We start from the raw sequence: 24899 nt of genomic DNA, 5'->3' as shown, positions 1-24899 counted from the left end.
TTTACTAGCAAGAATTTATGCAAATAGAAAGAGTAAAATATTTTTCTTTCATTCATATGAATATGAATAGTCAAAATAAAAAGAGAAATAGAGAAGACTATCTATGTGTCTAGATTTCACGAGCAGGATTTTATTCGACACAAATTTAAATTAATTGAATCAATAATTTTTAAAATATCAAATAACAGAAATTGACGACGCGAGCTTAGAGCTTATCCCCACTTTTTCTTCTTTTTTTTTTGTTGAAATTTCATGGGCATTGTCCTATTTTCTAGTAGTATGTTTGGATATGAACCATACTTCACAAGGAGCCAAATGATAGTAAGGTCTTCCTTTTGCCATTTAACATCTTTTCTTCTGATGATATAGAATGTTCAGTGATAACTTCTCAATTGTCAATATCTAACCTCTTCTACTACCATGGTAGCATGTAGAGTGGTTTGTGTCAATTCTGATCGACCAATAAAGCTTGTACTCATTCATATTTGAAACGCGAAAAAATAAAAAAATGAAATAAACCATGATATCATTTGACCTCTTGCCTATCCAAATTAATTAATGTATTACTATGATCACTGATAAGAATAATTGAATCATAACTATGAATTATGATGAAGGTAATAATAACAATAATTATAGTTGTACAGACGTAATTCTTTTCTTTTCCCTCTTCTTTTATCCAACCCCCACCCCACCCCATCCATAAGGTTTTAAAATAATACGTAACAAAAAAGTTCTTTATTGTTGTCATAGGCACCTAAAAGTCCTTTTACTTGCATTAGTTTTTCTTTTCAACACTTTTCCAATTTTTATAAATGAAGAATACTTAATTCGGGTTATATTCAATTGCATATGACAAAGGTAGAGCATTTTTCGCTCCTTAGTGAGAAGTCTTGAATTCAAACTTTAAAAATAAGCATTTTTATCCTATGTTACTCGGACTCTTCAAAAATATCGAAGGGTGTGTGTCAAATATTTCAGAAGTAGTGCATTTTGGAGATTCTAGCATGAGTGTTTGCAACAATTTTGACGAGTCCAAGCAACAAATCATTGATTATCTTGAGGGTTGTGGGCAACTAAATGGAATAAGAGAAACACAAACATTATTCAGTGTTAGAACGTGAACTTCGTCCCATAATCATGTTTTCAAATAGATCCAAGTTTTCATTAGCTCCAAAATCACGCTAAGAGTAAATTTGAAGCATCTCTCTTTTTCCACTAGGTCATTACACTAATATAGTAAAACGATGACGCCTCAGTTCCAACAAGTTGGGGTCGGAAAGTAAAACGACAAATCAAAATTGAAATCACTTCATCATATGACAGAATGCAGAGTTCAAAAACCTCATCATCAATCAGTCATCGCCGAGGTCAAATAATATGTAGTTTCATGCACAGGTACTATTGTGTGCACCCCCAGGCTACCTTCTATTGCCCGTTTCTGCATATAAACATCAATTGAAGAGCTCTGTGTTCACCCAGTCCCTGCCAATTTGATGAGCAAAAGCAGAAAACATATGGGATTATTAGAATGAATGCAGATATTGGCGAGTTTAATCAATCTACAGTGGTGAGCTTTTACTTGCTAATGTCATTAAGGTGGTCATCGAAATCTATAATATCCTTCCATTTCCCCGATGAAATGTAATCTAGAAGGATGACATTTGCTGATGGCTGTTTAATTTTCAAACGGCTTGCATCTGATCCCACTAGTTTCCAGCTCCCAGATGCATCCTTGGTGAAAAGCTGAATACAAAGCAAAAGGCTACATTAATGGAACTGCTTTAGAGGCACGGACAAGGGACATAAGTACAACATTAGTGACGGGAATCATAGTATACTAGGTAGACAAGTAAACGATCAGGACACAAAGAATTACCAAAACAACGTGAAAGTTATGAACAATCAGACTTTTTTACCAACATATAAGGGGGACCAAAATAAACGTGGAGAAAAATCTGAGACCACTCTGCTTGCTTGTATTTCAGGTAAAATTGGAGAAGTGGGAAAAACAGATAATATTGAGATGGCCTAGGCACAGAGCAATATCAATAAGTTGGAGAACATGTTATATTGTGTCTTCCTGAAAGATGTCGAATAATGCAATGCTTACTTGAACTAGAGCTAGAACTAGAATGGTTGCATTCGATTGGTGTATCAAATAAAGCAGACAATTGACAAGCTGTTCAAAAACAATTGGGTTAACATCCAATTATTGTTAAGCATGTTAAGACCCTTCCCTGAAAGATGTCGAACAGTTCCTGTCCCATTCATACAAATGAGCCAGGCACAGTTAAATGACCCTTCAGATTACGTATGGACAGCTCACTGTTTAATATTGTCAAATTCAACTAGGTGACAACAAATATCTGAATGGTAATATCTTTTACAAACTATCAACTAGACATAGAGCAGGCTTTAGTTTTCAATTGAAGTTGACATAGATCCACAAATTTTCTCAATCTAACTCTTACCTATGCAAACTGCAAAGCAAAAACCACAAAGAAATAGGTCATGTAATAAAAGGCCTACTAGAGCACACTGAGTATTCTGAAAGGCCAGAACAAAGTGCATGAATGGTCAAATCAGGGCAAGCAACTCAAGAGATCCCGAGGAAACCATGGTTCTACTTCAGAGAATCTAGAAACCAGCAAATCTCAAAATCCAGCATGTTGCTATTTATTCAGTTACTTCCATAACAAAACACTAGCCGTCACTGAAGGTCATGCAAGTCGAACTGAAGTAAAACTGAAATAGATGCACCACCATCCGTAGAAGAATACAGATAAATGCAGCTTTCATGGTACTTAAGCTCAGGCAACTCTGGCAAGATGTTCGCTAAATCACTAACTATTGTTAGTCACAACTACAACGTTGAATGGGATACTTCACTTCCGTTATACATGCCAAGTATGGGACAGAGCACCATCTCTGGTTTTCATTTCTACTTAAAACTAAGTTAAGAAGAAGATTAACATTTTCAGCTTTGAAGGAGATAATCAGTAACATATCAATGTTCCAAGAACCAATGTATTGAAACCAAAATACGGATTCCTGAATGCTCAAATAAAGGGTACACCTTATGTGCAAGAAGGTAGAATAAACCAAGATATACATTCTAGGGAAACCTTGACACTTCAATACAATTAGAACTTTTTTGATAATGAACCTTGATGCAAACTGGAACTCTTCACCAGAAACCACATGATAGTTGGAAGAATGGTTACTTGTCCACCATCCATAAAAGCAATTTAAAGGGAATGATTACGAAATGATCAAAAGAAATACTAGCACAAGGAAATGAGTAATTACCATCTGCAATCAACTAGTAACAAACAAGCATACGTCAATGAGGCTACGCCTACTACAGAGCTGCTGCTACAATTCTATCATGAGGCTACATATTAGTCTGAGTTGTTAAATATACATGAAAAAAAAACAGCTAGATCTATCTATATAAACAGAAGACTGGCTATGATATTCCTGTAGTCAATCCCATAAAAATCCCAGTTTGAATTGCATGCATTTCGTCACTATTCTGACAAGTGAGGTAACTCCATAGCAAGAACCTTCCACTTCCATCCAAGAGATTGGGAGTTCAAGTCACCAAAGATTGGTTGAGGACTCTGAACTTCGTCATCAATTATCAGATGAACAAGGGAAAATGCTAAAAATAATTATGTACTGACCTGCATTACAGGACTCCTGTCTTTCCCCTCTTTTGATAAAGTTTCAAACTTCTTGTTATCCAACTGAAACGGTAAAATTCTCAGCTTAAGCATTTTGCTAACAACAACTCAAAGATCCAAACTTTTCAATAAACATACAACATATAAACAATGTTCAGTCAACAAAAAGGTACCAGGAGCACAGCAGCTTGAGGGAAATATCCGGAGATGTGATCTGCAATATTCTTAGCACCATTTCCTAGTTCGGAATCATCAAATCTCTCATTGGCATGAAAGTAACCAACAATGCTTAAACCCTTATCACAATAATACTCTTCTATCTGTCCAAATAAAACAGGATCAGAATCCTAAATTAATCTCAGAACTTAGAAGCAGATCAATGATTTTCAGTAAGCAAATTTGACGTATCACCATATCCACCACTCCTTTGTGACAATTAGTTCGAGTTTCACTTATACACACATGATATTTTCAAATAAAAATAAACATAATGAATGTAAAATATTCTTGGCAAAATTTCATAGTACGGAATCATCAAATCTCTCATTAGCATGAAATTAACCAACAATACTTAAAATCTTTTTACAAAACAGGATCAGAACCCTAAATTAAACGCATAACTTGGATGCAGATAAACAATTTTCAGTTAGCAAGTGTGAAGTTTCACCATATACACCACAATCGGTTCGAGTTTCACTTATAGAGTATATTTACGCAAAATTTAAATTTAAACATAAACAATTTTCAGTTAGCAAGTGTGAAGTTTCACCATATACACCACAATCGGTTCGAGTTTCACTTATAGAGTATATTTACGCAAAATTTAAATTTAAACATAAACACACACATTCTCAAAGGAGTATAATACAAAGATTGTATAAAATTTCAGTTCAGCGCAGTGAATATGCAATATGAAGTTCAGTGACGGACCATAATTAGGGCAATTTCGAGGGGAGGAAGGACGCCAATTTGAGAGTGGAATAATGGAACGGACTCCACAATTTCGACGACGGCGGCATCGCCGGAGACACGGCCGACGAGGATGCCGTTGACGGCGGAATTTTTGTGCTTTGATGCATGGAGGATGAGCTTGATGTAAGCGTTTTGGTGAATCTCGTACGTTGCTTTGATCCCCATTACAGCGAAGAAGCAGAGGGAAAGAATGTGTAAATCGTCACAACGTGTTTTTAGAGCCCGTTTAGGCCGGTCAAGGGAAAGTTATTTTTTTATAAGCCCAAAAAATAAGGCGAAATCCATCAATTGACACCAATTTTTATTTAGACACTAAATCAGAAGATGTTTATTTTAGACACCTAATGTAAGGGTCTGATGTGTCATGTTAACACTTTTTAAACAGCTGGCACCTCGCTTATTTTCTACCTACCTGAGGCACGTAGAAACTATTTTTTCATCTAATGTGCCATCAAACAAGGCCTATAACGGTCATATCTCTCTTATCTATATATTTATGCCCTTTCTTCTTCAATTTTGCCCTAATTTCTTAGCTTGTTTCTCTGATTTGGAAAAAGAAAAAGGCAAAAATCAATTTTCTCTCTTCTTCTTTGTTTTCTCTCTTTCATGTCACTCTTCTCCTACACTTTCATGTCGAACTTCTCCAACTCTTCCATGACCTCTTTGGATGAATGTCGATATTGTAAATGTGGTAATGACACTATTAAAGACTTCTTGGATTCAACTAAATCCAGGTCGTAGATTTTTTACTTGTAAACTTTCAAAGGTAAAGTAATTATTTATGTTAATATTTTTACTCATATATTGCAACTTTTATTCAATGTGAATCTTAAAGCTCCATTTATTTTCGGTAAGTACAACAAAAGAAGAATAAGTATTTTCTGTTAATTGTGGGCTTCTAATTATTTTTTTCTGATTGATTTTGTAGAAAATGGGTGGCTATGATTTTTTTTATTGGTATGAAGATCGACACCCTCCTCAAGCAAATAAGGTGATTTGGAGTTTATTTAAGAAAGTCAAAGCTTTTGATGAAAAAAATAAATCGAGCAAGAAATATATTTATTGTTAGTGTGATTGCTACTGGGTTGGTAATGTTTGAAATATGAAGATTGAAGCGTAATTGTTAAAATGTGTTGTGTTGTTCAAGTATAGGTGGTGGTCTATCATTAGGTATAGGTGGTGGTGGTGTATTATTTTGATGTTGTTGTTGCTGTAAAGTTGTCTATGTTTTGGATGAAATGAATCTTCATGTTGTTGTTGTTGCTGTAAATTTCTAGCTAGACCACATTTGTATGTATTTTGATGTTATTTTTGTATACAATTCACAATTCACATCTTGTTGAAGTGAATACATATTTCACTTATTAAAAGTTCAAAATTCTACAAATTGTTGGATATTGTGGTAGCTTTTTATTGCCTTCATCAATGGTATTCTACAACATCTCTATTTGAGAAACGACGCGATAATTGCATTATGTGACATGACAATTTAATATCAAAAATATTTAACAATATCACAATGTAACTCAAAAACATAATCCACAATGAACTCAAAGTTAGCACTATGCTAAATACCACTATCAGTGGATTGGTTTAACAAGGTTACAATCCTCAAAAGTGTTTATTACGTTACATAGCAAAAAGTATTCAAAGCTGGTGATGTTGTGACTTCTTCTTTTTGTTTGCCATTTGCTGCAACTGGGAGGTAGTGACAACATCTCTATTTTTCCATCTCAAGCCTCTAAGCTTAAAACCAAGGTCTATGCATGTTGGACTTGCATCCTTAAAATTGAACTTGTTGGTAGAATTCTTTGACTTGAAATCCCTGGCTGTTTTTATAGAAAAAGAGAAATCAAAATTAGTAAGTAAGCTGCACTTGTGAAGATTAGTACGTAACCAAAGGAGAAAACAACATACATTGAGTATTTGGGTTCCATTTGCATTTCTGAATATGCCAAATTCAACATTACTTGATCCACCATATGATGGCTTCTTTGTCCCACCTCTTGCAGAGTCTTTTCCAGTTGCTGCAACTCCTCTCTTTTGTTCAATAGTCTCTTTTCTCCTCCGAGGTAGTTGACTTGTTATTCCTCTTGTAAAAGGAATACTTGTATCCACATATGATGGTGGTTGGCTTGAGCTTGTATCATTCACCCTCTTAACTCTACTTGTATCAACACAAACTGTTGTTGAAGAAGCATGTTTGCTTGATGTTGTTGATGCAGGTTGGTTGAATGTTGTTGGTTCAGGTTGGCTGAAGTTTTTTGGTTCAGGTTGGCTACTTCTTTGTGAACTTTGACCAGTAAATTGTGAATTAGGGGTAGCTGCTTCTGAACTTTGACCAGCAATGTGAATATTTAAGCACAAAATATATGTTCATTAAAAATTCAATAAGTGATTAAAAAAAACACAAGCAAGTATAAATTATGTTATCTTGCAATATCTCTTGTGTTATACCCCGTACTTTTGTACTTCGGAACATTTCCTTAAGCTTTTTAAAAGTTGTCACGTGATCCATATTATCTATAACATTATCAAATAACTCTAAGGAAAGGAGGATGTGATGCCCCATAATAGGAAAGGTTGGAAATAGAGTTATAAGGATTTGAAAGGAGTTGGAGGCCAAATAACAAGTTGTAGGACTCGACTTACTCGCGTAAGCTACCAACTTGGATGTCTTATATACTTAAGCTACTTGAGTACACGCCAAGCTTATGTAGCAAGGATTACATAGGTTCTTAAAGTAAGACGAGATTACGAACCCACGAAGAAGAAGTAAGCAAGTGATACACTTACTTAGACTAAGTAGGTGATGCACCTACTTGACACATGGCATCACATAAGAGGTACACATGGCAGCACATGAGAGTGACATATGGCAGCAAGAGAGGGCGACACTTGGCAGCAAGAGAAGGCGACATATGGCAGAAAGGGAAGATGACACGTGGCAGCAGGTGATGCATCTGTTTGGGGTCAAGTAGGTGACCCACCTGCTTGGGGTGGACCTCCACTTGCCACGTGGCAGCCTTGGATTGATTGCATGATTGTGTTGGCCTAATAAGGGTTGTACACGTGTCACCTCCTAAAGATATGTATATACATGTGTCTTAATGTTTGATTATTCATAACCAGCCTAGCAACTTATAGAAAAATATGAGAGAGTTGAGAGGAAACGTTAAAGCTAGAGAAAAACTAGCTATAACTTTGGCCAAGTTTAAGGTAAGTCTCGACTTTTGATCCGTGAATTAATTATTTAAGGTATCCTACGGTTAAATAACAGTGTTTAACAATGTAAAATAACTATTTGGGACAGCAAAGAAGTGACGCGAACAGCCCACAAACTTTCAGCATGTTAAGGAGCTTCCGAAGTTAATTTTTGGCAAGGTATGTCTTGATTCTCTTCTCCCATATTTTGGTAAATGTTTAAGCATATTATGGATGTGTAAATATCAGTTGGAGATGTGAAAATATGTACGTTACGGCTGAAGGATGTTGCAGGCCGTATAGGAGCTGTTTTGACGATATTCTAACGGGTTAAAGTTTGGCTAGTGTCATTGTTATTATGGTATTGTATTGGGAGTTGTTTTGTAGTGTTGAAGGGCTGGAAACATGTCTAAATATAGGTATAAGTTCTTCTGGTTGCATACACATCATGTCCCGTTTCGTGTGGTTGAGATTTTATAAAATAAAGATTGAAAATCGTATTTTGGAGTCGTAGTTTGAGCGGGCTGTTTGGGACTTGTTTTGTGTAATGTTGAAGTGGTGTAATTGTGTATTGGCTGCTGGTTGTTGTGGTTAAATATGTATGCTAAGGTTTGGAGTTTAATTGAAAGTTCGGATAGGGCAAGTTATAGAGGAGATGCTGCCCGAATTCCGTTAACTTCTTAACTAACTTATAGACTAGTCGAGAAAAACGAATAAGGAATTGATTTCTATGGGTGCTTGGTTGTGGATTTACAAGCTGGAAAGTTAAAGGTTATTAATATTAGTATTACCTTCGTGTTAAATAGGTTTAGAGGACGACGAGACAAGCTGGGTTAAAAGCAATCGATAAGAGGTATGTAAAGCTATCTTTCTTTACTTTTGGCATGTCTTAGTCTTAAGTGGTTTGTATATGAAATGTGGGGATAATTTCATTCATAGAACCCCGAGTATGATTCATAAATCTTATTCACTTCGTGATGTTAGAACTCCTACAATAGTTGAGTTATTGCCTTGTAAGTCTTCTACATGACGAAAAGTAAAGTATGTAAAGCCTATCATTTCTCTTCTTTGGCATGTCCTAGATATAAGTAAAAGATACTACAATTGCTGAGGTGATTCCATTTCTAAGTGTCTCTTATTCACTTCTGGATATCGAACATTTATAATAGTTGAACTACTCTCCTTGAACCTTCTATATGCTATGGAATTAATGAATATGCGGGCTCCTAGTTGTATGGACTATATGAAAATAAGTTCTCCTGAGTCCTTAAGCGGTTAACATTACTTTAGTACATGTCTAGGGTCCCCGAGATTCTAATTGATATATCCCCTAATGGCATTTAGAGGGCACTTGAGATGACTTCATTACTACTCTGGTCCTCAGACGATAGCTTAATCTTCTTATACTTTCGAGTCTCTGATAATGATTTAAATTGCATATGGTTACTCACTACTCTATTCGTGTATACTGTAACACTTCTTTCACTGAGTCCCAGGCCGGGTATGTAATCGTGCATAGTTCACTGCATTGACTCACCGAGTCCTTCACTAGAGGGCCGGGTACGTATATATATATATATAATGATGTGGTGTGATAAAGTGGTGATGGCACCGGGCCTTATGATGGTCCTACAGAGATATGATTCACCGAGTCCCTAAAAGGTCCAGCTATATTGTATGATATGAGCATGCATGTCTTTATGATTCACAAAGTACAGGTACAGTGGTTACTTAAAGTAACACAGATATCTCCTGATTCTCTATTTTTGATATGCTTTTAGTTATGCTATGTTATACTCTATATACTCAGTACATATGTCGTACTGATCCTTTTTTTTGGAGGGTTGCGTTTCATGCCCGCAGGTACCGAGACACACTTTGAGGATCCGCCAATGTAGGATTCCCATTCAGCAGTTCCGAAGCGCTCCATTGTGCTGGAGCCTAGATTTTGGGTACTAAACCTTGATGTATATGTTTTCTTGTTCACGGATACGGCGGCGGCCCTGTCCCACCTTATGTTAAGGTTTTTTCTCTTAGAGATTTGTGGACATGTATGTGGGTTGTATATGTACGTGTGTACAGTTGTGCTTATATGACTTATGTTTTGGGTCGTTCCCTTTATCGTGGCAGCCTTGTCGGCTCACGCATGTGTTTATTATGGAACGACCCTACATGTTATGATGGCCTCATCGGTTTATATGTTATATTATCTGTCGATATGTTATCACTCGAATAAGAGGCAGGTTTACTTATAGTAAGCAAAGGTATAAGCGAGTGTCCAGCTCAGGCACCCATCACGGCCCACGGGGTTGGGTCGTGACATCTTGTTATGACCTTGTTGTTTACACATGGAACAAGTCTGTTTCACCCCTTGTTTGGACATTTTTCCATACTTCTTTCTTGGTTCATCTTTTCCCATTCTTCTATTTCCTGCAGGTCTGCCAGGCATTGGTTTAGGTTCAGGAGGTTCAATCCTTGGATTGTTAGTTTCAGGCCACATCTTCATATTTGAAATTGGTTGGATAAAATGACTATAAGCCTTTAAGAAGGTATCCTTCTTATACCAATGCTCCACAAGAGGTTCAGGATCCTGTTCTATGTGGCACAAAGCAACAATAGCATGTTGGCATGGAATGCCTCTCAGTTGTCAAGTTCTACAACTACAAACTCCATCAGCCAAGTTAACTGTATGCATGTACTCCCCTTCTCCAATCTCAAACCCAACATCAGCATTCCAAAGTACCTTGCATGTCGTAGACTTGTCCTTATTCTCCTCTAAGATAAGTCTATCCATAGGTGCAATATCAAATATCCAGGTGTTGGCAAACTTAATCATGTCCCCAGTTTTTGTCATTATCTTTTTCCTAATTTCCTCCAACATAGTTATTATAGATTTGTGTCTACATGATATGATCCATGAGTTAAAGGTCTCACACATGTTATTTTCAACTACATCATATTTGGAATGCTCTTGAAATAATGCCCTAACCCATGAAACTTTTGGATAATGCAATAAGTCAGCACAAATATCCTTGAACTTCACTTCAAAACTTGCCTTTCAACATCTCCAGAATTATTTTCTCCTTTCCTCTCCCTTCCAGGTTTGATTCTAATTAGACCAAATATGTCTAGCACACCTTCTAACTTCAGCATTTGGTAGCAGTTCATCAACAACTGCATGAAAATTCTGCAAAGAAAACAAAATGCAATTCAATACTTAATAGATAATCTAATAGCTTTAGCAAATATAATAGGTAATTACCTTTTGCATATCTGCCATCACAGTAAGACTCTGTCTAGTACCCAACTTCAAGTCCTCTTTCAAGTAATTGATAAAGAAACTCCAACTATGCTTAGTTTTCTTATCTACAACTGCCCAGGCTATAGGAAACATGTGATTGTTTCCATTCTTGCCAACTACTACTAGAAGTTCACTCTTGCAAGCACCCTTTAAAAAACATCCATCAAATCCTATTATTCTTATACATCCTTCCTTCCACCCCCCTTTCAATGCATCCAAGCACACATAGAAGTATACAAACAAGTTCTTTCCTGGTGCAGTTTCTCTATCCATTCTTAAAAAAACAGAACTACTAGGATTGATATGTTTTATAACCTCAGCATAATCACATAATCTTGCAAATTCCATATTCCAGTCACCCATGGATTCTCTAAGAATCATTAGCTTTGCCTTATAATAGATGGTTCTACCCACATACAATCCTAACTTCTCCCTACACAATTCTTGTATTTCCCAAATCTTTATGGATGATTGTTTAGTTATTTCATCCCTGAATTTGTTTGCTAGAAATTTACTTGTACACATTTTGTTCTTATTTGATGGAGAACACTTATGTATAGGATGGTAGTTCTTTTTTAAAAAGTTATCAGAATCTCTATCAATTGCACCATAACACAACCATTTACATTTTTCTTTGAATTTATATTTAGCCCTCACTCTATGAATTTCATTAGGCCTTAACTTAATCTGATAATTATTTTCTACTGCATAATTTTTCAAAGCCTTTCTAAATTGTTTAGCATTTTCAAAAATCATTCCAAGTTCAAAAATAGCAACTTCACATTCAGCATCATACCTGATATTTTTACTCTTCCTTTTTCCTGGTTGATCAACACCCCTAACAGCTTTTACATCTACCACATCTGTGCTATTATCACTATCACAGTCTGGGCTATCAATATACTCTTCATCTCCTCCTAATCTGCCAACATATCTATCCTTCTTATTTCTCCAATATCTTCAAAGCCTTTATCAATACCAGCTTCACCTATTGGTATTTCTTCAGGTACTTTCTTTTTTCTCGTAGGATTAAGATTTCTTTTGTTCCTCCTTTCAGATCTAAAGGATCTCAATTCTTCATCAGCATCTGAACCATCTTCATCAGCAATGAATTTATATCTGAGTCACTACTAGGCAGATCTGACTCAGCTTGAGCCTTATTTACATCCGAAACAACCTCTGTTTCATTCACATTTGAAACAACCTCATTCTCCACATTTCCATCAGTATTTGCATCCACATATTCATCAACAGAGTCTGACCATGCTAAAAGACCAGTTGGAGTTGGCAATTGCTCTAACTCATCAATTTCATGAACCACATAGACATGAAGGTCATCACCATCTATTAAGTCTTTCATATAGTCTAACAATTGAATATCAAAAGTAACTTGGAAAAATTCATTGTTAATTTCATTTTGACAGTAAAAATCCTTTACATTTGTGTACCCAAGGTCTTTAGTGTATGAAAGAAACCCGACAAGGCTAAAATGATCTTTATTAATGGCAACGACAAATACATCTATTTCTCCTCTATAAGTAGGGTTAGGGTCTACGATAACATGACCCCCATGATGAAAACATATCAATATATAGTCGTCCATATCTCAAAAAGAAGACCCCCAACACGCCCAAGAAAATACCCCAAAGCCCCTTATTTTATCAGTCCATTTAAAAAAAAAATCCTAATTACAGAATGCTAATAAAGAGAGTGGAAACAACCAGAACATACACCTTCTTGAAGAATAAAACATACAAATACAAGAAGTAGTTGATTATACCTTCGACTTCTCCAATGTCAAAAAGCCCAACAAAATAACAATCTCCAACACTTGATTTCAACTTTTAAATCTGGAAATTGGCAACATAAACTAACATAATAGTTAGTACTAACTAGGAATTGAATGAAAATCAAGAAATAGTGAACCTTCATATTTTTATCTAGGATTTTGATCAAAGAACTGAAGAAGAGAAAATGAGTTTTTGAACTGAAGAAGAGAAAATGGAGTTGAAAGATCAACTTTTTACCCTTTAAATTTGAAGCCACTATGACGTGGAAAGAATAATGAGTTGGCTTGATATAATTGACCAACTAATCCATGTGGACGAAATTATAATACACGCGCTTGAATCCAATAACAGATTATTTAAAAAGTGTCAACATGACACAGAAGACCCCTACATTAGGTGTCTAAATGAACATCTCATGGCTTAGGTGTCTAAATGAACATCTCATGGCTTAGGTGTCTCAGTGAAAGTTAGTGCCAACTTTAAGGGGCCTCTGATGGGTTCCGCCTTATTATTATATTCCAAAAAATAAAACTATTTTCCATTGGATACCCCATTACTTTCATACCCCTTATTTTTAATTATTTTGCACATTTGATATCATGAGAGTATATAATATACTCTGATGGTATCAAACAGTTTCGCTGAAATACTGTCTCTTCCTTCTTGATACCATCAGAATATATTATATTCTGATTATATCAAAATGAAACTGCTTGATAAATTGTTTGATACCATGAGAGTATAATATACTCTGATGGTATCAAAGAGGAACAAAGGAAGAGGCACTGACATAAATACACGTTTGATACCATGAGAGTATATATATACTCTAATGGTATCAAGAAGGAAGAATCAGTGCTTCAGCGAAACTGTTTAATACCATCAGAGTGTATTATACTCTCATGGTATCAGAAAGAAACTGTTTGATACCATCAGAGTATATTATACTCTGATGGTATCAAAGAAGAGTGATGATGACGTCAGCATGATGTCATGCGCGAAATTAAAAGGATAAAAGTGGGTAAGAGGGTAAATAGTTTAGGTCGTGAGTCTATTAAGGGTAAATAGTTTGGGTTGGATCCAATTTGGGTAAATAATTTCACAATTGGTCTATTAGGTGTAATTTTCTCTTTTTTTAAACTTATAATAAGCAGTTTTCAGCTTATAAACAACTTTAAAAAAGCTTATCCAAAGAGGCTCTTATAACTCTCCTATTGAATTGTTTTTGGGACTAATAAGTGCACAATATCATTTAAAAGAATATAATAGCAATTTATAAAATATTTTAAAGTTAATTGCTCTAATAAATCAATATGTACTAACACACACAAAAAAACCTTCATACTCATGAATTCGTGTTTCATGATTCGAAACATCAAAAAAATGAGGTTTGTCATGGTGAGTATTGGTCATAGGATCGTTTCTGATGGACCGACCAAATTTAAGGTCAATCAAATTCTGTCAATCGTACTCGAAAAATTAGCATGTATTAATACACACAAAATATATTCATAATCATGAATCTGTGTTTCATAACTCCAAAATGCTAAAAAATGACATTTGTCATGGCGATTATATGTCACCATGCATTTTTGATAGACCAATCAAATTTCAAGCCTATCAAAGTTCGTTAACCAAATTAAGAAAAATCGACATATACTAATACACACAAAAAATATCCCATGGTTAGTTCGTGTTTCATAACTTTGAAATGCTACAAAACTATGTTGGTCATGTTTATTATTGGTTAGAAGAAGATCATTTCCAATGGACTGATCAAATTTCAGGTTAATTGGCATTCGTCAACTTAATTCAGAAAAATCAATATGTACTAATACACATAAAAGACACTCATAATCATGAATTGATATTTTATGACTTCGACACATCAAAAAATAATGTTTTTCATGATGAGTATTGATCATCAGATTGTTTTCGATGGATCAACCTAATTTAGTCGTGTCAATAAATTTCATCAACCAAATTCAAAAAAATAAACATGCATTAACACACAAAAATTGCTCATTATCATAATTCTAGAGAATCGAGTACTTTATACATACATATCTAAATACTACGGTTATCAAACTTAACTTCCAACTCAAAAATATGAAATTAACATATTGCATATGCAACTCGAACTTTAGATATTTAAATCTTAAAGTTAACGCCTCTACTACTTACTTTGTTTGATTCAAAAGGCGAACAGCCCCCAACTAAGGCTTGATTGTCCCAACTCCTAATTTCATATTTGTATTTCTAATTTTTTAGAATATCCCCCTTTGCATAAAGAACTAAAGCTGGCTTCAACCCATTATAAGCATAGCTTACCCCACAACACCAAATACCAAATAAAATAAAGAAGAAAACGTGTGCTAATATAAGAAAATTATGAAGAGGGAGACAAGGCCACAAGGGAGAGCAAAAGTAAGGCAGGCAGGCCCCATCACTAGAGCCAATTAAGCATTACTTTGCTTCATCTTAATTTATATGTGAGATATTTGATTCCAAAAAGTTTCAAGAAATCCAATCATATCATTGAAAATAAATCAAAAAAATTATACTTCAATTACTTTCAAATAGACAAAATAAGACCAGACAAGGATGTGATGTAGCTGCATCGTGTACTCTAGTAATCAATAAAGTATTTGAGAATTCTGAGATTTCAGATTTAAAATTCAGTGGAGATCAAAAAAAATATTAAGGTATCTTTTTTGAACGAATTTAAATTAGTTGACCTCCAATACAAATATCGAAGAGATAAAATTAAAAAAAGAGAGGGACAAGGACAATCATTTGTGGCAAGTGATTCCCATTCTTGGAATCACAATTCCTGTTCATTCATTTACTCTGCAACTTGTGTTGTCAGCATATTAATGATTCTCCTGAAAAAATCCAAACATTCTTTCTTTGTCAGATTCCCAAATTTTATTGGAATTCATCAAGAAAAGTGTAAAAGCTTTGATTTTTCTTTGACCACTTTCAGTATAAAGAGAGAAAGATTGTATCTTGTTAATGGAGCTGGTAGCTTACTCTGACACCATGACTGAATCAAGTAGCTCTAGCCCACCATGGCAAGAAATGTTTCGATCTGCTTCAATCAAGAAAACTGATCAACAATCCATAAACCATGGCTCCCCACAAACTCTTCCCAAAACCCCAGAAACCAAAGAGCACCAAGATCACAACTTTTTATCAGATGAATCTCAGGTATATATTATGAAGTGTGTGATCATGTTATCTAAAAAGTTTTAGTTAATTACAATAACGTAGCTATATAGACTGAAGAGTGGTCAGATGAACAACCCTTCATCGAAAAAATTGAAAGTATGTTAATTACATACGTGTAAATTCTTTCTTTTTCTTTGTAATTGGTTGTAGTTAGACTTGAATCTAGGACCTCTACCTTCCTTAATATAATTTTTGTTGAGTTTCTCATGTCAGCTATGCATGGGAGCTTGGATAATCACCTCATGACTAGCTTTTGGAGTAGAGTTAGGTTCGAGGTTCATTTTTTCATGAATGTTGAAATGGCTGAGAGGAAGAGTCAAGATTTTTACCAAAGGAATTTAAAATATAGAGAAGTAAATACACGAAGAGGCTAAGTGAATTTTTAATAACTTAATTATATTGTGTTTCAACAGGTACGCTTGGCCCTCTATATAGCGATGGCTCATGCTGGTCTTGCTTTCACAATTTTCATTCTTTATGCTATTGGCAAATTGCTTGAAGAATATTTAAGGCCTATTTTGTGGGCTGTGCTTTGTTCTATACCTTTAAGAGGAATTCAGCAAGCCCTTGTTGCATTCTGGTCTGAACCTTTAAAGCTAGGCCTTACAGAGACCATTTTGGCGATTCCCGTTGCTATATTCAGGATTTTTGTTGGAACCCTTGTTGATATTAGGGAAATGATTTTCAGTGTTGTTCTTAGGAGACAGAAAGGTAGTGTTTTGAAGCGTAATCGAAGTGGCTTTTTTATGTTGCTGAGGTGGCTAGTTTCATTTTGGGTGTTTGTGATGGCATATGAGCAAATTGGTCTCTTTGGATCAGCTGCTCTTCTTGCATTGGGATTTATGTTTCCTGCTAACAGTTTGGAGTCTACAATGGATGCAGTAACGTCTTTCCGAAGTCATAGCTTTCGTAGACTGTCGATATCTGCTTTCTTCACTAGAGGGATATTGAAAAGATTGAAAACTATTGTGGCAGTAGGACTTATTATTGGGCTGAGTGCAGGTTCTTTGGCAGGTACAATTTTCTTCTCATATGAGATTGGAGTTGAAGGAAAAGATGCTGTTATTGCGTTGAAATCCCGCGTAGAGGAGAGTAATTATGCTGAGAAAATTGGTGTCAAACAATGGATGGATGAAAATGATGTCCCCGCGATGGTCGATAAGTATAGTAGTCAATTGTATGAGACTGTTTTCTACCAGCTAGATAGCTATGCTAAGCAGTATAATATGACTGAGTTTGTTTCTGGGATCAAACATTTTATCACAACCCCGGTGAATATCTCTTTTGAGCGTTCTACAGCTTTGTCTTCCCGCTCTAAATACACTCAGAAAATCATGAGCATAAAAAGAAGGATTAAGAATCGAGAATGGAGACAAATGTACACAGAAATGGACGCAATTTTCAGGGAATTATTGATCACTAGAAAGGACTTGGTTGAAAAGGCAAAAGGATTTGCCCTTCAAGGAGCAAATGTAATGCAAGGAGTAATTATTACTAGCACATCTCTTTTAGGTAGTAGTGTGCAGGTCATGTTTTCGATTGGGAATTCTATACTTTCAGGAGCTGCAGGTCTTTTCAATTTTGTGTCTCAGTCGATGGTGTTCTTTTGGGTACTTTATTATCTTATCACATCGGAGTCTGGAGGAGCAACGGAACAAGTAATATGTATGCTTCCAATATCGCATTCTGCAAGGACTCGATGTGTTGAAGTTCTTGATAAAGCAATTTCTGGTGTCATTTTAGCAACTGCTGAGATTGCTTTCTTTCAGGGATGCCTGACTTGGCTCTTGTTTAGATTATACTCAATACATTTTTTGTACATGTCGACTGTCCTTGCATTTATAAGTCCTTTGTTTCCGATTTTCCCTACGTGGTTTTCAACTATCCCAACAGCATTACAGTTGGTATTTGAAGGTCGATATGTATTGGCGATCAGCCTATCTGTTCTTCATCTTGTGCTTATGGATTATGGTACTTCTGAAATTCAAGATGATATCCCTGGATATAGTGCATATCTCACTGGTCTCAGCATCATCGGCGGAATGACATTGTTTTCTTCAGCAATTGAGGTAAATAACAAGCATCTTTATTTCTTGAATTTCTCATATTTTTTTTTGCATCTCTTTGTTAGTATATTTTGGAAGTGTTTTCCAAATTATGGGACACTATGAAGTGCCAGCTTACAAGGGTGCAGTCTAGTGGTCAATAAAATAGGTGAAAACCTTGGAGGCCAGTGTTCAAATCCTAGTAGAGGAAAAAACGCTAGGTGAATAATTTCCTCCCATCTGAGAGAGTTAGGTGATACCTCACACTTGTGCTGATGAATTGTCAAGGTGTGCGTAAGTTGGCCTGGTACTACCATTATCCAAAAAGCAATCTTTGTGTAGTGGCACTTCAGGTTCACACCTCTGTTATTTTGCCAAGCAAGAAAAGATGAGTGCATGATCAGTAAGCTGAAGAAATGCATGTGACTTTCCTAAAAGCATTAGAAAGAGAATGAGTACTTTTTTTGGTTTTAAAGGTGGCGTTGCTTGATTTTAGTCGTTCGTGAATATGTTATGCAGGGAGCGATAATGGGGCCGCTAATAACTACTGTTGTGATTGGAATCAAAGATTTGTATGTTGAGTTTGTACTGGAAGCACAGAAGGAATAAATAGAACAAGCTCGCGGTTCAACTCTCGTAGCCATGGGGGATGAAATGCTGCAACTTAGCTTGATTTGTGAAGTGTTGCAATAGAACACTGAATCTTTTTCGCGGACCAATGGTTGCATTTGGTTCTCCCTGTAATGGACTGTCTGTGATCTCTGCAAATTGGCTCGACGTGTATGTATGTTTCCACAATCTGTCAATTCGTCTTCCTCTGTGATATTTCTTGAGTTCTTATATATGTCCACAAAATCTGTCGATGTGTATGTAATTTGCAAGCTCTTTGGCTACTGTACATTAATGTGTAGTATCATTTTTCTGAATATTTGTTTGATTGTATGAAGAGTGAGTTATTTACCACCATTACTATCACTTTGAATGTCTTAAGATGTTAGGACACTTCCAAATATGTGCTAGATATCATCTAGCTTCTTGATATGACCCGTGAAAGATCTATGATTTTAAGTTTATAGATTCTAATTTCGATTTAGATTATTAATGCTTATTAAGTGGATCATTTAAACAAAAATATAAAGTTTAGGCTGAAGCTATTGAGTTCTACCGAACCCATTAACTTGTGGTGTAAATCCGCCCTGAATATGAAATGCATGTACTCATCTTCCTGGTTCTCGCTGAAAAAGAAATCCTGATACATTATTGCAAAAGCAAATTCAGGACTTTTGGTCCCTAATAGAAAGAATGAAAAGGAGTCATTTGGTTTAGTCACAGCAAATGCATATCCAACATTACAATACGTATTGTAACATAAAACTTGAGAATGATTTAGTGTTTGTTTACATGCACACTACAATAAGCAAAACAAAACAGTTCAATTCGCTTCGATTAAGATGAAGGTACATTGCATGCTAAGCATAACTGGGGGCACAATATTTGCCAACTCATGTTTCACTTCATGTATTTATGAAGAAATTTCCTGTGAAAGTCATTCCGGATAGTGTCATTGATGAAGCGCTTAGCTGCCTTCATTTCACCGCGAGCTTGGTTCTTGAAAACCACATCATCATCCCACCTGAGGACAGAGAACATATATGTGATAAGACGCAAAAAAAATCATAGCTATGGAATCTTACGAAAGCTAGATTTTAAAGATGATAAACCTTCGCTTCACGCTGAAAGTTGTTGGCTGGCTGTTTAACAGAGGGTTTCCTCTCAATAATTCAGCCTCCTTTGCTTTAAGCTCTTCTTCTTGCTCTTGCCTTTCCTGACAAAATCACACAATTACGAGGGGATAACAAGTTAAACTACATTACATGTGGTTAGCTTTTTATATGAATGTGAAATAGGTATTTCCTCTTTTAGATCATCAGATAAAATCCTATCACATAACGTCATATTTGGATGGCAGCAGGCAGAATTACAGAAATTTCAGGTGAAGACTCTTCCAAGAGAGAGAACTCTTTATAGATATGATATTAACCTCAATAAATGTGGTCTATAGAACGACGAAATTAATAGCAAAAATTACAAGTAAATAAACTATCAGCATCTAGTTATACTTACTTTCCGAAGTTTCTCCTCTGCTTTTTCTTTCTTTATCTGTTCAAGTTCTGCCAAAAGAGCTTCTGTATCATCTTCATCGTCGTCGTCATCATCGTCATCACTGATCTCAGAGAAAATAGAAACAACTTATAAGTTCCTGAACTCACAATTACTATTAAAGTTTAACAGCATATTCCAGAAAACAAGAGAAGCCACATCAAAAAAAAAAAATAGTAATATCTATTTAGTACATGAAGTTTTCTAACAGTTCAGTTATAGTTTGAGGAAGAAGTTTATTCAAATGATGTGCCTTCTGTGAGAACATTAATCAATAAGTTATAAATGGAATCTATCTGTAGAAGTACATGAGAAGTTACAAACCTCTCATCACCACTCTTAACATCCACATCAGCATCATCAGCATCAGCACTCCGTGGAACAATACGATCTTCAATCTCTCGTTTAGACCCTGCAACATCAATGTTGTCAATTAATGAAGAAAGTTCATGAGTAACTTGTCAGGAATCCAAGGCTAATCCAACAAATAAACAGCCACTCACCTTCCAAAAAGAGTTGACCACCTTTCCTACGATCTCTGTCATCTACAATCAAATAACAATACAAAGTCAGGCATTGAGCAAAGTCAACCTACAAATAACAAGTCTGCGGGCACGTGTGTTATCTCTCTCTCTCTCTCTCTCTCTCTCTCTTTTCTTTTTTTTTTTTTTTGGGGGGGGGGGGGGATGTCCAGACTTCAATTACCATTATAACCCTTATCTTTAGAGAAATGCCTCCGTTCACGGTCTTCCAACTCATCCCGGAGATTCCTCTTCTGCAACTCATCCTGGGTGTCTTGTCCTTCCTTTCTGTACCATACATGACAACAGGAAAAGAGATAAACAATTTGGGATCAGGTTATATATTAGAAACAACAAATTAAAAGTTGTTCAGGTAATAATGAGAGAAAGCCTTGGAACTTATAAATAAACATTTCAGTTTCACATTCCAGGAAATGCATCAATCGATGTCGAAGTAATATGAGTATTGGCCATTCAACCTGGTTCTCACAGACACATCATGTTATCTTTTAGCTTTTGAATCTTTATCAAACAATTTTTTTAGCTTTTATATGAAATTAGAAATATTTCAAATTGCTGATGCTTTTCTTTGGAAAAGTAATGATGCACATGGGTCCTTATCATACTTTTGACTCATGATGTTTCAACAGGCTCAAATGTAGACTAGTCTTACAATTTTTCTGAACAGGAACCACATTTAAGAACGTTTGCTGTAGTTTTAACATGTATACAGTCTTTCTTACTCTCAGAGTTGGTTGAGCAATTCTTTTCTTATGACCGAGAAATCGGTAGGACAAACCGCAACCTTTGAAACTCGGAGATAATGGGCCTGCCCCTCTACTTAGTACTGGGCTCAGTTCACATGATGCAGGGCTCAACCTTTGCCATGTGAACTAAGCCCTTAGGGCAAAGTTGGCCGAGCAATCTTACCAGCCTCCAAAGAGGTAACTACCTCAACTTCAAAGTGACCAGTGTTGTTAAAAACGTGCTTAAGCCTTGAAGCTCGTTGAAGCCCATGTAATGGACTTCAACTCCATTAAGTGGCGTTTTAGTGTAGGCGTCAAGGTTCTAAAGGATGTGCACCTTACTAATTGTTTGTGCTTATGGTTACATGTTCTTGCATTACATTTCTATTTCTTCATTGGCGCTTTTCTTCACTAAAGTGACACTTTAATTGAGCTTTGGCCTTAAATCTCCAACAAACTTGGCGCTTTTTGCTTTTGACTACTAGAATAAAAAGAGGAGTCAGTAGAAAATATCCAGCTCAACTGCTCAAGTGCCAACTAAAGGAAATTCTACTTCGAAAAAACACACAGATCAATGTTGACAGCTATATTATTTGACTCAACGACAAAATTCCTTTAGCGATAGGCGAATTTTACTTTAACAATTTCAGAACATAGAATGCAATTCATGTGTGAGCACAGAGGCACAGACACACACACACACACTTTTTATAGCTCAGCAATGCAACTTAGATATCTATACTAAAATAGGTTTTCCGAGCCATGAAAATCCATAGACTACACTTGAATTATGCATACATCCATGACTGGCAAGGGAGAAAAGACTCCAACCCATTTCAGTCAAGTGGTCATAACTAATTTATCTTGTTAGTAGGTCTTGGATAAAATATATGTAACACAGAATTAGAGATCAAATTATATATCCCTTTGCCTCTCAGTAACCACTGACAAAGTTATGTCTTAGCCCCGAATTTCTGGCAAAAGTTCCCAAATATTATATTTATTGCTAATAATTTTAGAATCCCGCAGGCTATGGAACATGTTAAACAATACCAGCTTGATAGATAACTCTACAACATACCCAATGAAATCCCACTAAGTGGGGTCTGGAGCTTGATAAATAACTCGATTAAAATAAAATCATAGAGTTATCCCTGTATCTCAGTTACAGAAACAACACCACAGGAACAACATGATTTTAACAAATTTATTTTTATCAGGATTTTAACAAATTTATTATCACATTCTATTGTTCTATCGTCCATAGGAAAATGAAAGGGCAGGACAAGACAGGATTACTAACCTGGGCTTTAACGTTGTGTGAGCTGCAATGTCTCTTGAAGAGTACTTTTGAGATGGACCAAATATCCGAGTTCCTCCTTGTTCGTTTCCACCTTTAGCAGGTGCCCACGTAGGTCTAGCTGCTGTCGTCATATCTTATAGCTCTCAGGACAAAATCTATCCAAAAAAATGTAAGTTTTACTCAGAAACCGAAAGAGGAATGAAATGGGCCCAAATACTGCCAAATGGATAGGGACGATTCATAAATCAAAGTGTTGATCCAACTAGTGTGGGACTAAACCATTGTTTATTACTAAACCATAGTAATAAATATCATTTCTATGAACAACAATAGTAATTAAAACAAAATACTCATCAACTGAAATAGGAACCAAATGGGGTCGAATAGCACGGATTTGTTGTAGGGTATTCATATAGATAACCCCAACTAATCTAGGATTGAAGTGATGAAGCTGATGATGATGAAACTCAAAACCCAAGCTGGAATCAAAAAGGGTAAAAGTGGAAATGTAGATTTCTTTCTCATAGTTGATCCTAACAGTTTTTGATTGAGGTAGAATTAATAATAATAATCACAATAATAACAAAGACAACAAGAACACTAATAAACTCAGAAACCTGAATCAAAATCTTCTTTCTTAAGTGCAGGCAGCTCAATATCGATGGTAGAGCAAAAATAAACATGAAACAAAGGATACCACCAAAGGAATCTATAGATTAACCTAGGGTAAAAGAAGGAAAAAAAGGACCATATAAATGCACAAACATGTAGTGGAATAGGAACTAAATGGGGTCGAATAGCCCTGATTTGTTACAGAGTATTCATATAGACAACCCCAACTAATTCAAGATTGAAGTGATGAAGAAGAAGAAACTCAAACCCAAATGGGAATGAAAATCGGTACAAGTAAAACAGTAGGATCCGTATCGTTGAGCCTAAACAGATTGGGATCGAGGTAGAGTTGATGATCATCATCACAACAATAACAAAAACAACAAGAATACTAATAAACTCAGAAACCTCTTAAAATCTTCCTTCTTTAGTGCAGGCAGCTCAATATCGGTGGTAGAGCGAAAATAAACATGAAACAAAGGAAACCACCTTAGGAATCTATATATTAAGCTAAGGTAAAAGAAGAAGAAAAGTTCCATAGAGAAACACAAACATGTACTGAAAGTATTCAATATAAAAAACCCAACTAGTTTAGGATAGAAGTGATGAAGATGATGATGCAGAAGAAACTCAAAAGCCACTGGAATGACAATAGGTACAAGTAAAGCAGTAGGATTTGCATCATTGATCCTAAACAGTTCTCGATTGAGGTAGAATAGATGATCATCATTACAATAATAACCATACTTAATGAAGAGGATTTAGCATCCTGAGGTCTGGGTGATTTCTTCCCCTTTGTTCTAGCCCATGGTACTCTGTTGTTGGTGGGAAGTTCCAGGTATCAATTGAAATTAGTCAAGATGCATGCGTGCAAGCTGGCTCAGATACCCCGATATAAAAATAATAACGATACTAATAAACTCGGAAATCTGAATCGAAATCCTCTCTCCTAAGTGCAGGCAGCTCAAAATCGATGGTAAAAGCGAAAATAAACATAAAACGAAAGAATCCACCATAAAATTAAGCTAATAAACAATACGAGAAACAACACAAAACATGAACTGAAACCCTAGAAAAAAAACATCCTTACAGCAATTGAAAACACTGATGAACCCTATAATACTTCAAAAAAGAGAAATTTAAGTAAACATACAAGAAAATTACCTAACGTCAGACGAGGAGCGATGGCAGAATCAGAGAAGATCGGAGAATTTTGGAACTTCGACCCGAAAAAACTGAGAGAGAAGAATCTATGGAGTCCGTGATCTTTAATTTACATATTTGCCATTGTCTTATTGGGCTGTGAATTCGGGTTGGGCTGCTTG

The 24899-nt window shown here is 35.8% G+C and overlaps 3 protein-coding genes across 3 annotated transcripts; 1 reads left to right on the top strand and 2 right to left on the bottom strand.

The window, feature by feature from the left end:
• Nucleotides 1-1091: 1091 nt before the first annotated feature.
• On the bottom strand, nucleotides 1092-4896 carry LOC129877376 (ER membrane protein complex subunit 8/9 homolog). The gene is made up of 5 exons (XM_055952872.1): nucleotides 4620-4896; nucleotides 3863-4009; nucleotides 3690-3752; nucleotides 1583-1746; nucleotides 1092-1485 (listed from the first exon to the last, which is right to left on the bottom strand). Exons 1-5 carry the CDS (start codon nucleotides 4824-4826, stop codon nucleotides 1455-1457), a joined length of 612 nt encoding a protein of 203 aa, XP_055808847.1. The 5' UTR covers nucleotides 4827-4896; the 3' UTR covers nucleotides 1092-1454.
• A 10861-nt stretch (nucleotides 4897-15757) lies between these two features.
• Nucleotides 15758-19198, top strand: LOC129877183 (uncharacterized). Its single transcript, XM_055952668.1, has 3 exons — nucleotides 15758-16166; nucleotides 16601-18256; nucleotides 18752-19198. Exons 1-3 carry the CDS (start codon nucleotides 15972-15974, stop codon nucleotides 18839-18841), a joined length of 1941 nt encoding a protein of 646 aa, XP_055808643.1. The 5' UTR covers nucleotides 15758-15971; the 3' UTR covers nucleotides 18842-19198.
• Nucleotides 19199-19568: 370 nt separating this feature from the next.
• On the bottom strand, nucleotides 19569-24880 carry LOC129877535 (uncharacterized). The gene is made up of 8 exons (XM_055953050.1): nucleotides 24739-24880; nucleotides 22963-23117; nucleotides 21098-21201; nucleotides 20896-20937; nucleotides 20717-20804; nucleotides 20357-20456; nucleotides 19954-20057; nucleotides 19569-19865 (listed from the first exon to the last, which is right to left on the bottom strand). Exons 2-8 carry the CDS (start codon nucleotides 23091-23093, stop codon nucleotides 19742-19744), a joined length of 693 nt encoding a protein of 230 aa, XP_055809025.1. The 5' UTR covers nucleotides 23094-23117; nucleotides 24739-24880; the 3' UTR covers nucleotides 19569-19741.
• Between the last annotated feature and the right edge of the window lie 19 nt (nucleotides 24881-24899).

This window comes from Solanum dulcamara, chromosome 12 (genome assembly GCF_947179165.1).
Source record: "Solanum dulcamara chromosome 12, daSolDulc1.2, whole genome shotgun sequence".
Lineage (NCBI taxonomy): Eukaryota > Viridiplantae > Streptophyta > Magnoliopsida > Solanales > Solanaceae > Solanum > Solanum dulcamara.
This window is presented reverse-complemented; position numbering and strand designations above follow the sequence as displayed.